This window comes from Martes martes (assembly GCF_963455335.1).
Source record: "Martes martes genome assembly, chromosome: 15".
Classification (NCBI taxonomy): Eukaryota; Metazoa; Chordata; class Mammalia; order Carnivora; family Mustelidae; genus Martes; species Martes martes.
This window is the reverse complement of record NC_137903.1, coordinates 31,738,774-31,754,454: the sequence shown is the minus strand read 5'-3', so window position 1 is coordinate 31,754,454 and position 15,681 is coordinate 31,738,774. Positions and strand designations below refer to the sequence as shown.

Here is a 15,681-nt window from a genome sequence, read left to right as displayed (position 1 = left end):
GTCCCCTGTAAGTTAGGGACCATAAAGTCCACAAGGAGGAGACCCAAAGTTTGGAGCTGACATCCTGTATGCCTTGAGCTGGGGTCTGATCTTGAACTTGGATCAAATAGGCCTGTTTTCTGCCTCCTGCACCAGGGCGGGGACAATAAGGGCTCCTTCTCCTCCTTTAAAACATGATTACTGAGAACTCTTGGAAGGGTGTGTGTGTGTGTGTGTGTGTGTGCGTGTGTGTTGGGGAAGTAAATGCCCCCTCCTACTAACCCCCCCTTCGGCCCCCTCCCCTTTGTAATGTTTGTCCCTGCTTGCCCATCACCAGGGGGTTGAGAGGAGTATGACAGGTCTTTGTTGTCTGAATAAAAATCCGTGGCAGCTCCGGGGAGAGAACTCCTCCTACTAAATTATCAAAAATGGGCTGGCTTTAGTCTCTTAACAAATTGGACACAGCTACGGCAGGAGCAGTCCCCAACCCAACCTACAGGCACTGGGAACTTGCAAGCAGCCAGGGACCGCTGAAAATAGCACTTCTTTTTCTTTCTTTGTGTTCAAAACTATTTTCTTTCTTCACCAGATTTTGTTTTCCTCCCTCCGCTGCAGTCGGTTCCCATTAGTAACTCGATCTCTCGGTCTCTCGGAGCAGGAAGATTCGCGTTCTTCGTCTCCTTTCCCCTCCGCCCCTGTTTGTCTGTTTTCTGCACACCTCCTTCAGGGAGCCGCTGGGGTTTCCCCCCTTCTTTTTCCTTCTTCCTCCCCCCCCCTTTTCCAAGCAGACCAATTTCCACTCTGTCTGCCTCTTTCTTCTTCCCTCTCTTCCTCTTGCCCTCCGTCCCCGAGCGTCTCTGCACTCCTCCAACACGCAGCTCTCCGCCGTCCCTTCTGCTCCTTCCCTCGGATGAGCTGAGAGCCGCGGGCGTGTGTATATGGAAATAGTGGGGTGCCGAGCAGAAGACAACGCGTGTCCTTTCCGTCCCCCAGCCATGCTCTTCCACGGGATCTCCGGAGGCCACATCCAAGGCATCATGGAGGAGATGGAGCGCAGATCTAAGACCGAGGCCCGCCTGGCCAAAGGCGCTCAGCTCAACGGCCGCGATGCGGTAAGGAAGGGCCCCTCGGCGGCGGTAGCCTGGCGCCCCTGCGCGCTTTGCGAAACCGAGCCTCCCTTCCCTGGCCGGCCGAGCTGAGGATGGAGGGTCCTAGAGACGTCCTTTCCAGGCCGGCGGGTGGGTTTTCTCGGGTGTGACTGCCTGCGGGGCTAAGAAAACCCCCTTTCTGACTTGAAATGTCTCTGCAACGGAGACCCCGAGCTCCCCACTCTCTGCCGCAGCTGCTCCCGGCAGAGCAGGGAGGGCCAGGAGTGAGAGGACCGGGATGTCCTCTTCTGCAGACCTCAAACTCCGGTCTCCGGGAGCCCCCCGGGCGAGGATCGCGGCAGGGAGGGCGAGCTGGGTGCGGGCGATGCGCCGAGGCGCGCGCGGCCGTGGCGTCCCGGCCCAGCGGCAGCCCAGGTGGCTCTAGTCTGGGTGTGATGACGGGGTATTTGGAGAGATCTCAGACTCGACTGGGCTCGAGCGTCTCGGGACGCTCGGAGCTCGGCACTGCCTAACCCAGCGATTTTCGGGGTCTCGGGCAGCCCGGCCCGGCCCCTCTAGCGAAACAGGACTGCGTTCAACTTCCGGGCCGGGCGGGTGTAACGGGTAGGGGGAAATCTAATAAAAATCCGGAGGAGCGGGGCACCTAGTCTAAGCGCGAGAACTTTCTAACCCTTAAACGATATAACCAGCTACCACTGTTACTACTATTCATATTAATAAAAGTCACGTCCAATTAATAAAGAAAACCAATTGATAATCTATGTGCTTCCCTTTCCCTCTAACGAGCCGGAGGGGGAAACTACAGAAGTCTCCGGAAATGATTTCAGCCAAACAGAGCTGTGTAGATCCTTCGGCATCACACCGGGCATTGTAGCGCAAACCAACCCCGTAGACTGCCCCGGGCGGTCAGTGGTATTTTGGGTTCCACCAAGGAGCCGAGTGGGTGGAGGTTTCCACATTTGCAACACAAATGCAGTGTGTAGGGCCCCAGGTCTGAGGAAAAGGAAGAAACTTTACTTTTCCAGGCCCGCCAAAGTTTTGTGGGGGAAGTCCAACCCATTTCTGCTAGTCTTGAGGGGAAAGGACCAGTGGTTACTTTCTTCTTTTTCTTTTTCCTTGTTGTGGCTATCCTGTTTAAAGCCAAAAAGCAACCCAAACCCGAATCTCGTGGCGGGGCTGTGCTCGTCACTGTGAGGTCTCCTCATCTTCAGCCCGGTCGGTGGATAAGCGCGAGGAAAGCTTAACCTGGGCACCAAACAGATTTTCAGGACACAGGTCTCCCCGCTATGTTAGTAATGGGGAAAGGGGGACTGTGCAGAAGGGACGGAACAACAGACTCTTCCTGGGAACAGGCACCAATATTTATAGGACCGGTATCCCTGAAAATTAAAGAACGGTCAAATATACCTCGGTCAAAACAGTGTCGACCACAGGTATCATAATCTCTTCCTTCCTTTTAAGTTAACGCTGCATATAAGAATTTAGAGAAATGGAATGGTTTCAAAACAACCTGTGTTCGTTCAAATCTCCTTTCCATTCCCAGGTAAAAATTTCCGTTGTTTTATTTTGTGTGCGTTGAAAGCCACAATTTTTAGCATGTATATTCGACTTTGGGAGCATCCGCCAAACCATACTCAATGCGCTCCTAGCCTTTTTAAAAGAGGCTCGAGGTGGACGGCTTGTCTTTAAGGTTTTAAGAGGGTGGAGATGGCCAGCCTGTCTTAGGTTACTAGCCCCGGGAGAGCGCGAACGCGGGGTTCAGGCAGACACTGCAGAAAGGGAATGACTTGCAGAAGGAAAAATCGCAAACTTTTCCCCGACGCGGTTTGCCTTTGCGCTGTGGCCCCTGACCCTTGCCGCGCTCCCCAAACGACTGGAATTCGCGCTGCGGTGAGGGAACTCCGGGTTGTGCGTGCGCGCCGCGCCGCGTCCTCGCTCGGTCCTCACCGGTGCGATGTGCTTGCCTTGCAGGTCATGCCCCCGCTAAGCCCGGAGAAGCCTGCTCTGTGCGCCGGCTGCGGGGGCAAGATCTCGGACAGGTACTACCTGCTGGCTGTGGACAAACAGTGGCACCTGAGGTGCCTGAAGTGCTGTGAATGTAAGCTGGCCCTCGAGTCTGAGCTCACCTGCTTCGCCAAGGACGGTAGCATTTACTGCAAGGAGGATTACTACAGGTATTCCCTCCCCATCCCTTACGCCCCGGTACACCTGGCGGGGCCACCTACCCCAGCCCGGGAGCCTCCTCTCCGTCCCCCACTTTTCGCCCCTTCGGGGTACTGTTATCAGTCCTGAGACCGGGGAAGTCCACTGCACACGCAGTCAAGCTGAGCCACCCCGCGAAGGGCGGTGAGGATGGGTGGGAGGAACACCAAGTTCAAGAGCTACTAGTGACTATCACCCACTCCCGGCACTTCACAGCTCAGTAGAGGGAACCTGGAGACTAAAGAGGGCTTTTTTTTTTTTCTTTTTCTTTTTTTCCGTTTACTGCGAACTGGGCGAGACCGCACCTTGGAACTGAACTGATGTCCTGGGCGGGGGGGACCCGGTGTTAGGTTTTCGTGAGGGTGGCGGGAGAACACGTAAATGACCATGAAAAGGAATAATCGCCGTTGGTGAAACCCAAGCCACTCAGTACTGAGTTCCACTTGCTGCTAGTTAGAACCATGCGGGCTAGCCTGGAGAGTAAACTCCAGGGATGTTTTTTGGTGCTTCCCAGCTATTTTTTTTTCTGGAGTGGGAAAGAGAACTATGTGCAAGTGACCTAGCTCTGCTCTCAACCAAAGGGAGAGAGGTGATTAAAAAAAGAATTAGATTTCTTCTGCAAAAGCGTCTGTCTGAATGATTTCATACACACTCACACATCCCTAAATAATAATAATACCACCTTTAGGAGAATGTTTTGTAACAGATGAAACCCTCTCCTTGGCATTGCAATTAAATATTCTTTACGTAGCGTTTGAGTTAGCTAGTACGGATTTTTTGATTGTTGGGCTTTTTTTTTTTCTTTCCTTTTTTGGCTTTAGCTTGTTTTTTAAGTCTTAACTTTACAGAGAAGGAAACTGAAGATGTTACCCTATTCTTCTCATTTTAATATAAGGGTTCTTTGTCCTGGTTCACCAGAACAGGTCAATGAGGAAATAAATTTAATGACCAAATGGACCAGCATCCTCTTCTCCGGAGCCCTCCTAGGTATCAGTCTAGGACCACTGCTGACCAAACCCCAGGTGTCACGGGTGGGAAATGGCCTGCCTTTGCCTCACCCTGCTCCCTGACCTGACTTTTTTTTTTTTTTCCAGAAGGTTCTCTGTGCAGAGATGTGCCCGCTGCCACCTTGGCATCTCCGCCTCCGAGATGGTCATGCGCGCCCGAGACTCTGTCTATCACCTGAGCTGTTTCACCTGCTCCACTTGCAACAAGACCCTGACCACCGGCGACCATTTCGGCATGAAGGACAGCCTGGTGTACTGCCGCGCCCACTTCGAGACCCTCCTGCAAGGGGAGTATCCACCGCAGTTGAGCTACACCGAGCTGGCGGCCAAGAGCGGCGGCTTGGCCCTGCCTTACTTCAATGGCACTGGCACGGTGCAGAAAGGGCGGCCCCGGAAGCGGAAGAGCCCAGCGCTGGGAGTGGACATCGTCAATTACAACTCAGGTGGGCCCTTACTACTCCCCCCCCCCCCCTTCAGCCCTGGCCTCTGGCTGTCCTGAGAAGGATTCCATAGAGCTCCTTTCTCATTCAAGATCTGGTGGCAAGAGGGGGTTTTGCTTAACTTGCCTCTTTCGTCAGTACAACTCCCTTTCACCCAAAGGAAGGGGAGAGAGAGGGAAAGAAGAGAGAGAAGGAGAGGGGGAAAGAAGGAGAAATGGGGAGGGGAGAGAAAGACCTTTATTTAGGTTGCGGCAGAAAACACACTCATGACCATGGGGCTGCAATGACTTCCCCCAAACAGGCAGAGCCAAATCCTTGTTGCCCATTAGTTAATGAGCCCATTAGTTTCTGGCTCCCAGTTGGAGCCAAACAGCCCCAGGGCAATTCCTGTGTGGAAGCCAAATTATAGATCCTAGAGGAGGTTTTCCTATATACTGAAGAAAAAAAAAAAGTCTTCAGAGCCCAACTCCAGTCTGTCTAGAGAGGGCAGAGACTGTGGTCACCAGCACAGAGTTAATCAGGAACACAGTTGGCAAGAGTGTTGAAAACCAAATCCTTGTATCTGGGTGAAAAGCAGCTGTGGGGGTAGGAATCACTCTCTACAGCTGAGCCGGCCTGCCCCTTCTGTAGGTCAGGCTACTCATCCAACCAGCTCATTCCCTGTATGATAAACCATCCGGACAACCAGACCCTTTGGAAAATTGAAAGAAACTCCAGGTCCGGCCCACTGAGGAGTCTTAGTTGTGTGACAGGCTGCTCTTCTGTCCTCCACCGGTCTTCCCTCTTAATTAAAAACAAAATGCAGGCAACAGGCCTGACAACACACTTTCTTCCCTGCTTTGGGGGACACCTATCATTTATCAATCTCTCTCATTCACCGCTTTCCATGGTTGGTAGTCTGCCGGGCTCTCCAGCCCCCAGGTGAGGACGGAGTAGGACACTGCAGATTCTATCTTCTTTCAAGCAGGATGGAAGCTCTTCTTTGAGTTCCAGACACTGGGGAAAGGGGCCTGGAAAGCCCAAGGTTAATATTTGGGAAACTATGGACTGGTTTCTCATGCCACACCCAGTCCTGGATGGGAATCCCAGAGGCAGGAGACTCAGGCTAGGGAGTCCATTCTATTGGAAGGGACCTTGGGGACCTCCCTGGGGCAACCCCACTCTGATACCATGAGCACCCAGATACCAGCCAAAGCATGGACATCCCAGAACACAGGTCTTGCTAATTTTTGTCTTCCAGTCCTCAGTGCCCGGTGGGGTGGCTGAGCCATTCTTGCTCAATGGTAAAGGAACGTTATCCACTCGGATAAGTGATCTATCCACGGTCACATAGCCAGTGTGAACCATTTGGAACTAATAGTCCTGCTCTGAGCTGGGAGTTTTTAGGGGAAGCCTCTCTGAAGAGCGGGCTCTCCCAGCCTTTTGCTCGGTTCCCTCCTGGTGTTCACTGTTGATTTAACCGAGGAGAAGGAATCCCTTCCTGGTCATCGCCGCGGGTGGCATCCCACGGAGATTAGGGACCCGGGAGCTCAGCGCCACTGCTTGTCCCTAGAGGGTTCATGCCAGGGTCGCTAGACCAAGGGAAAAGAGCCGGCTGGCTACAGACCCCACCCCGGCGTGTTTTTGTTAGGGCAGCGGGTGCAGCCCCGGGTTTTGCCAACCTCCGGCTGCGGGTCGCGGCCTCGCGCTCGCCCCTGCTGCGCTTCCGCAAGGGCTTTTGGTTCGGGGCCACTTTGCCCAGCGCGCTCATTTCATCTCCTTTGATGCGAGGTCCCCGGAGCAGGACAGGCAGGGCACTAATTGTTCTTTATTAATAGAAGATGACATCGGAATCTCGAGGCGCTCACCAAGGCCCTAATGCCCTAATTAGAGAGAGACAGAGACAGAGACCAAGAGGCCGAGACCCACATAACAAGCCAGTCCTTTGGAGAGAGGGAATCCTTCAGCTCCGAGAAAGTGTGCAGAAGGATGGAGATTTCTAGCCATGCGGCAGCAATCCTAATTTTTGTGCTAATTTATTTAATCTAACTAGCTAAATTTGATTTTGTCTTGGGTCTTTATGTTAGAAGGATCTGGGGAACTTTAAGAACAGTAGAATTTAGTATCCCCTACTTCTAGAGAGGGCACATTTATTTCTTAAAAAAAAAGAAAGAAAGAAAGAAAGAAAATCTCCTTCCACTTAGGTTGTTAGTTTGCAGATTGGTGCTGCCATCAAGGTTTATTGAGAAAGGTGATGCTGTTTTGCTCCTGCCGAAAGAAAGGGTTGCTGAGGCCTCCCTATCCTGAGTTTGTAGATCACACCACTTCAGACTGGATGCTTTTTAATTAGCATCCACCCCATCCTTTCCGGACTTTTCCTAGAGATACAAATGAAGAGGATATACTTCTTTAAAATCAGATGAAAATAATCTTGAGAAATTGGGTTAAAGATACATGACCAGAAATCAACCCCATAATTAAAAACAAAAACAAAAAAAAAACTTTATGACTCTAATGCCAGTTTGTTACAAAACTAGCAAAAGAAAAGCTTCGGCAAATTTAAAACATATTAAATGGTAGAAAATAAAATGTGTCCCCAGTTTTAACTCACTATTTTAGCTTTCTCTGGATCTTACATTGCCATCTCTGCTGAAATGTAAACTAGTCTCAGAAAGAGTAACATTTACACAAAACAAATATAATTTATACCTTTGTATATTTTAAAAAACATTTACAGAAAAGACATCCAGAGAATATGTGAAACTTGGTAAAGATAACTTAGTGCTTGACATCTGGCAAATGCCTTTTAATGAAAATATTCCTAATTTAGTTTATACTTCCTTGTGCAGATACCCGGCAGATATTTTAGAAAGAGACAGAGTTTATTTGGAATGCTGGATTGAAATGCAGCCCTCCAGGGGTGAGAAGATTTAGTCCAGGATAGGCAGCTGTTATTTGGGTGATTTGGCATTAATGTAGAGAGTACATCTTTGCTAGTTTAAAAAATCTCTCTTCCTTAGGTTTTTCTACGATTCCAAACTTCAAAAGCTCCTGATGGTTGTTAAATTAGCCTGGCACTGACCCCTAGTGGTCTCCCAGGGATCAGTTAGTTCTCAGAAGGTTACACACCTTCAGAACAGAAACTCATTCTAGTACAGGTGACCATTTCCTAAGCGACTGGAAAATGAAATATTTAGATCTTCTCACTGACTTTATAATGCCAGATGTGTACTTACAAGTGTATGGTTAAAGCAGTTTGAAGAGCGTTATCATTTCATCTCATAATTCAGGGGGAAAAACACATATAGCTTTCAAAGTAGACCCAGGGGAACACAATCACTTGCAAGTTTATATAATGCATTTGTTGTTAAACACAAACAGTTTAGGATAATGCACTGAGTTACTCTGTGGAAGAAACAGATTGCTCTTTTAAGTTGAATAATATGATGACACTGTCACCGGAAAAACACACAGTATCTCTTTTTAATAAAGGGCTAAGAATCTCCTTATACACTGGATTGTGGTCTATGTGAAAACAAGTCCCATTATTACATTTAATGAACTAAAATTATCTGCTGAGTTTTTAATCAGCAATAATGAATAGAGAACGCATACTCAGAAAAGCAGTTTAATCAAACTATTCTATAATTGTTTTTCATAAACTTCATTTTAAAGACTAATGAAGTACATAGTGAGGTTAGGAATCATACTCATCTCTAAGAAATATTATCCTGGGGTAGGGGAATAGCTAAGGGCATTATTTAAACACCGAGTTAAGTCTTCTATCCCAAGTGTAATATTCAATTTGATGTGCTGTTCAGGAAAAGTTACATGTTACTCACATATAATAGGAATGAAATTGTATTTGAAGAAGCCTCCAATGACTGAATTGTGCCTTTTTGACCATTTTGTTGTGGGCACATTTATAATCTGGTTGTGAAATATAGCTCGGTTTATTGGAGACAAGTGTAGTTTTATCATAGGTCATAGGATGCTGTTTCATTCGAGGATTGGAAAGTACAGTTTTGTAGAATATTTGAACCCAACACATCCCCACTGGGCTAAAATGGTATATAATGTTAAGTACATTCTTTCTCTTACCTCTGAGTACATGTTACTCTTCTGATGCAGTTTAAGGAGTCTATGTTCAACATTTATATGTATATATCTACCTTGGATTCCATTTGAGTTGACTTGATTTTTCATTAATAGTCACTCAATTTTACTGATGAGCAAAGATTCCAAATCTGGGTGAAATGCTTTTGAGTCCTGGCCCTGTACTTGATTAGGGGACCCAAAGTGAATGTTATATAATCTTTCCCTCATCCGCCCTTTTACCAAATGTGCTCTCCTACTTATGTACCTTATGGAAATATAAACAAAGGAGACATTAATTCATGCTTAATGTAATGTCTTCTTGCGTTAGAGAGAATTTCTCATTAAATGGATTTTGTGATGAAATCTGAACACCTCTTGGTTGATGACCAAAACTACGGTTTCCGTATATATGCTGACTTACTAAAAATAAGTTTTAGGACATAATTCTAACCAGATCATAGCAGACAAATAATACTTAATCTGGCAGAAGAGCTAATATTAAGAAATGCCTTACTTTCTTCAGATTCAGGTTTTGTCTGCCCCCCACCAAGTGACATGATCAGGTTGATTTTATATATTCTATTATAATGTACTAAAATGTAGGATGATTAGATCTGAAAATGCATCATGTTAATAACCGAAGTAAGGATTTATTTATTTATTTATTTTTGAAGTCAGGGTTTGAGGGGAAAAAAATGCCATGCCCTTTAAGTTGAGAAGTTCGCTGAATCAGTCAATATTTAGGGAGAGATTTCATTTTGTAATCCTATTTTCTTTGCAGAGCTAGTAGGTTATTAGAAATGGCCTTTTAAACGTGCAACTTCACATCCTGGGAGGATGACTTTCAGGTTGGTTTCAAAGCTGGGTTGCTTTGCCCTCAATGCTGAGAAGGGTTCTGCAACGAGAGAGATGTCACCCTCTTTCTGCCAGGCCGGCTAGGGGGCATAGCTCAAATGCCACTCACACACCCACAGGAAAAAGGGCCAGGATCTGAGCTGAGACATAAGCGCCATCAGTGTCTCTGAACTGTGAGCTGTGGGGAGTGCTTCAGGCATGAACTGAGTGAAGAAAAGTCTGGGCTCATTCTCTTTCAGAAATATTTACTAAAATAACTCCAAGGGAAAAGTGTTTTCTTCCTGGGATTGCCCAGTGTTAACCAGTTATAGCTAAAACCCCTCCAAAGTAATAGTCTTAGGATTACATAGGAAATTTACAAGTTCTTATCTTGTAAATTCTTCCTTTTCTCCAGCTACTTCCTACCTTTTTCCTGATTGCGAAGACTCTAGGAATATCAGAAAAAACTAAAAATTGGGAACTGACTTTAGGTTCTTCCTTAGTTGGTGGGTTCTCAGTAACTCTGATTTGAGAGAGCTGAAATTACTCATTTGCATATTCCTCATGGTAAAGAACTGTGCCTTCAGACAGTATGTTTCATTTCACAAACAGACAAAATACGGAGTCTCTAAAAACCGTGTGTGTGTGTGGAAGGGCAGGTGCCGATATGCATAAACACATTAGAGCTTTTCCTTTTCACTCTCGGATGTTTCTTTCACACAGTTTAGTTTTAGGACTTACTCGTCTTCCCGAGCTTTCTAGGAACCATTATGCAAAAGAGAGGATTTATCTAATACTTTTCTATTACATAAACTTTGGTTGTGTCCATATTAAGAGACTGGCTGACGTTGGCAATTAACCTCTTTGTTTGGTCTAGATACCATTTGTAACTTGGGGGACAGCCTTTCCCCTGGTTGCTTTATTATCATAACATCATACGGCCTGCCACCACTGCCCCTAATGCCTGACTTGACACTGAGCACTTGCTCGTTTGCTGTCACCGCAACAGGTTGTAATGAGAACGAGGCAGACCACTTGGACCGGGATCAGCAGCCTTACCCACCCTCGCAGAAGACCAAGCGCATGCGAACCTCCTTCAAGCACCACCAGCTCCGGACCATGAAATCCTACTTTGCCATCAACCACAACCCAGATGCCAAGGATCTCAAGCAGCTTGCTCAGAAAACAGGCCTCACCAAAAGAGTTTTGCAGGTAAGAAACCTCCATCCTTGGCTATGTATACCTCTCCCTTATCCTTGCCAGCAAAAAGAGTTCTCTTCCCGGTTTAGAGCAATACAGATATTTCCTGTACTGCTTTTCGTTAGTTTACCTTAGTTATCTCCCTAGAGTGTAGGCAGAAATTTTGCAGGGGCTTCCTGGAGGGTGTCCCAAGACAGACCCAGGATCTTCTAAAGTGCGGCCACCTTCTCGCTGTAGATGGAGAGATGGGGCCACCCATCTCTGCCTCACTGCTCTGTAATGTGGCTGATCTTATTTGTACACGTTGTGGCTTCAGAGAGTTCCATTCACACTAGGCTCAGTACAGAGTTGAAGGGGGGACCTGCTGGGGCTTTTGTATTTCAGCAAACTCTTGGCAGCCTCACTCACAGGCCAGGACCTTCCAAATGCAGATCAACCCCCCCCCTTTTTTTTTCAACTCCTGAAAAGCCACAACTACAGATAGTGTCTCAGCAACCAACTGTAGCAAGTATTTTCCCGTTTTAGTAAACCATATCTCCAAACTAAACTTTGAGGGTTTGATGTGCTGTCCAATTGTTTTCCTAAACTCACAATGGTAGGAATATACAATTAATGAAATTGTGGGTTGCTGTGGGTCACCTGTGATCCTCTTCTACTTCTCAGTGGCAAATTGTACACACTTAAAATTCCACCAACCAGTTTCTGGCTGCCTGTGTTCTGTGGCCCTGGGTTTTTCCTATGCAAAGACTACTTACCATGTGTCAGACTCAAGGATAGCCTGAAATCTGTTTCAATGATGTTCATTTCATACAAGTTATTCTTACTTTGCAAAACTTTCAGTGATCCTGCCCCTCCCCCATTCTCAAAAGATAACAAACAGTTAAGGAATCAGGATATATTTTCCCCCTTTATCTCTGTGCCTTCATTTCCAGGGTATCTCCACTTAAGTATCAGTTGTCCCAAGTAGTATTTGTTAATGCTGGGGGGATATATGCACTTGAGAGAGTATCTGTAGCATTACTTGAATTACTCTATTCTAAAAGAAGGCTTCCCCCCCAAAAAACCCTCCTCTCCCAAGAAAAATAAACAATTTTAAAAAGAAAACATACATTCAAAAAAAAAAAAAAGAAAGAAAGAAAGAAAAGAAAAGCAAGCAAGAACAAAAAAAAAAAAAGAGAGAGAGAGAAAGAGAGAGAGAAAAAAAGGAAAGAAAGAGAAAAAAAAAAACAACAAAAGAAGTATAAAATAAACATCGGTAAAGAAATCAATTGGGATTGGTTTGCAGGTTTGGTTCCAAAACGCACGAGCCAAATTCAGAAGGAACCTTTTGCGGCAGGAGAATGGGGGTGTTGATAAAGCTGATGGCACGTCGCTTCCGGCCCCGCCCTCAGCAGACAGCGGCGCTCTTACTCCACCCGGCACTGCGACCACTTTAACAGACCTGACCAATCCCACTATCTCTGTAGTGACATCCGTGACCTCTAACATGGACAGCCACGAATCCGGAAGCCCCTCACAAACTACCTTAACGAACCTTTTCTAACATTGGTTTTTCTTTTTTTCCTAATTCTTCCTCTTCTTTTATTATTCTAATTATTATTATTTTATTATTTACAATACTTTTTTTTTTCTAACCCACAAGGTATTTGGGAAATAAAAACAACAGCTTGGTGTTATTAGCATCTGCAGCCACTTGGCAAATGAGTTTACAGTATTGTCTTCTTTACAAAGTGTTTTTTTTTTCTTTGTCTACAAAGTGTATTTGTTTTTTTTTTTTTTTAAATTAGATCTTTTCAGTTGGTAAGGGGAGTTTTTGAATTATTCTAATAAGTGCCTCTTAAAATTGTATGTTACTTATTTCCAGAATCTCGAAGAAAAAAAAGTGGTATTATGATGGGTAAATAATTATATTCCCAGTTAAATGATTAGGGTAATAAATAATCAGATAATTAAAGTCATTTTTTAAATCTTGGGATTGTATGTGTATTTATGGAATTTTGAAAACTTCACATTGTTTTTTTAATTTTAAAAAACTGAAAAAATGTTTTGATTATTCTTTTTTCCTACAAATGAGGACTACAATTAAACAAAAGCATTATCTATAGCAGCTCCAAATACTAAAGATTAATTAGGTGGGAAATCTGTTCCAAGAATATGACTTTTCCTTCTTTTCGGGATGTACATCCCAGCAAAACTTGTTAGTTAGTTACTTGTTTCTCAACATTTGGAAAATACTTATACTCCCTCTGTATCTATGAAAATTCCATATAAAGTTTGAAATTCTATACTTTTAACTGAAAGCTAAAAATGATAGTTGTAAAACCATTGTTCCTAAATTAATTTTTTTCCTAGGGAAAATGGAAATAAGCAAAATATAATTTTTTAAGAAGTTAAAAAATCAGTATAATTTAATTGATAGATCTATTAATTGGCTTCAGCTGTACCATGATATTGTATCTGGCATTCTAATGAATAATGTTTTTTTTTTTTTTAAACCTTAGTAGACTAATCTCAACAACAAGAAATCTATGGTTTGTTTTGCTTTATTTTACTTCAGCATAGGTTGATATATTTGTCAGAAAAAGAGACTTTTCTGACATTACAGATTTAAAGTTATTAGTCTTAAAGTAGATAAACTCAGAAGCCTTGTGGATGCTGATCTGAATATATTTCCTAGTTTACAGTAGCATTTTTTTTCTTTTAATTTAAGCTAAAATCTTAATGGTCTGGGCAGTGGTGAATGTTCATCTATATGCTTCTGTTGTAGTTAAATACCAATTAGATTGTGGATTTCCTAAAAAAAAAAATAAATAAAAAAGAAGTCAAGATATATGTCTTGCTTTAGTGGATTGTTAAGAATAACTTTGCACATATTCTCCACTTTTTGGACCCCTTAAATCTCCTTCGGTGGTCAAAGTGGCTATTTAATAGATTTTAAAGGTGTCCTTCTGGCTGTATAAATGTGTGGTTACATATTGACAGTTCACTGCCCACATTAAAGTGCATTATTGTAACTTTTGCTCAGGGTCTTTAGAAAATTAGCACAGAAAGTAGCTTATTTTTTAAAAAAAAAAGATGGTGGAAGATAAGTTAACACTGTAACAGAAGAAAGGTGTGATTGCCATTATATATTTAGCAAGTGTGGTTATCATCTTATATGGAGCTTAAATCTTGACTTTTCATATTTCTATTACATTTTGGGCATTTACCACTAACCAGACCAAACAACCTTGGTAAGGCTGAGATCTTATTAATACACTTTTACAGGTAAAATATTGATACTTATAAATTTTGTTCTTTGACAGAACAATGTATGGTACTATAGATCTACTTTATTAAGTAGACTAATTATAACTCAGTTCTCCTATGTGCCTTATGATATAACTTGGAAGTAAGTTTGTGAAAAATCAGGATATATGTGTTGTTTGTTAAATTAACTGTTTTAAGCCCTTTTGACACCTCACTAGTTTTGTACTGTTTTACCTCTTATTTCCGAAACTCTTTTTATGGTGTATCCTGTTAGAGGGGACAAACATGTCATAGAAAGCAGTTGTGCACTCTTTCAAATATAGTTGATAAATTCAATAATCTTATATATTGAGCTTCGTGTTTATAGTACAGTAAGTGGTCTAGCAAAATTGTCCATGTTTCTTTGTTTATTGATAAATGCATTGTATAGAAACTATTTCCCCTAAATATTTATGGACCAAACAATTGTGATATATCCTATTAAATTTGTGTGAATAAACCATTTTGAATCTAAGGAGTTTTATTTCCCATCAGTTTTATTTAAGGTTTAATTGTACTAGTGTGTTTCCAAAATCTGTATGTAAAAGTTATTAAAGTGGTAATACAAAAAATTTTTAAATATTCAAACATACAAATAGTTTTCAGATTTCCAAACTTCTGATTCATTTTAAATGTACACACCATTGCATATGCAATGTAATTCAACTTAGAATTGCCTTTAAATATATTTTCTTATAATAAAAGTAATGCCCCACTGATTTGACTCCGCCCAATTTTTAGAATTAAAAACAAGATCATTAGCAGATAAAGTAATTGCATGAAAAGAAACTTAACTATGATTAAGATTTAATATTAGGTCTATTGAGCACAAATGGATATTTGTAAATCAAAATAGAAATTGCAGACCCCTAAAAGCCAAGTTGCTCTGTAGTTAATAAATTGTCACTATGATTTTTTTCAGGGAGAACAAATCTTGGGGCATTACAGCCAAACATCCCGACGTTTGAAAATTCCCTAAAGTATTAAAAGAAGGGGAAAAGTTTGATCGGAAATCCACTGCAGTGAAGACAAAGACAATATTAGGTTATGATAATCATACATTTTAAAATCTATTGAGCCAAAAAAAAAAAAAAAGAGAGAGAGAGAGAGAGACTTAAATGTCATTTACTGAATGTTAACAAAAATTCTGTTCTTTATGGTGTCTAACACAAATGGAGGCTTAAAGTTATGTGGTTTAAAACAAAATTAGATAAGCCGTGTAAAAACTGGAGAGCAGCCTGGCGGTAATATGCCCACCCCATATTTGAAGAAAATTATTATTGCTAAAAAAAAAAAAACCCACACATTTGTCAAGCACAGTAATTGTAAAATAAAGTCCAAAAACATCCATTTCACTTGCTTGCTAATGTGTACTAGTCCTATCTGTTCATGGCATTTTCTAATTGTAAATTCAAAGAAAGCTATCACTCCTTTGAGAGTATAGGATCAAAACCCAGTAATTTTAGTATTATTGTTTATTCGTTCCTTTTTAAACAGAAATCTCTGCATGCACTTTTACATCTGTCACTTCTAGTGTACATCTCT

The 15,681-nt window shown here is 43.1% G+C and overlaps 1 protein-coding gene across 1 annotated transcript; it reads left to right on the top strand.

The window, feature by feature from the left end:
- Positions 1-491: 491 nt before the first annotated feature.
- LHX9 (LIM homeobox 9) lies at positions 492-15,216 on the top strand. The gene is made up of 5 exons (XM_080824972.1): positions 492-1,091; positions 3,060-3,262; positions 4,385-4,740; positions 10,658-10,860; positions 15,059-15,216. The coding sequence occupies exons 1-5, from the start codon at positions 918-920 to the stop codon at positions 15,113-15,115; spliced, it is 993 nt and encodes a 330-aa protein (XP_080681098.1). The 5' UTR covers positions 492-917; the 3' UTR covers positions 15,116-15,216.
- The last annotated feature ends 465 nt before the right edge of the window (positions 15,217-15,681 follow it).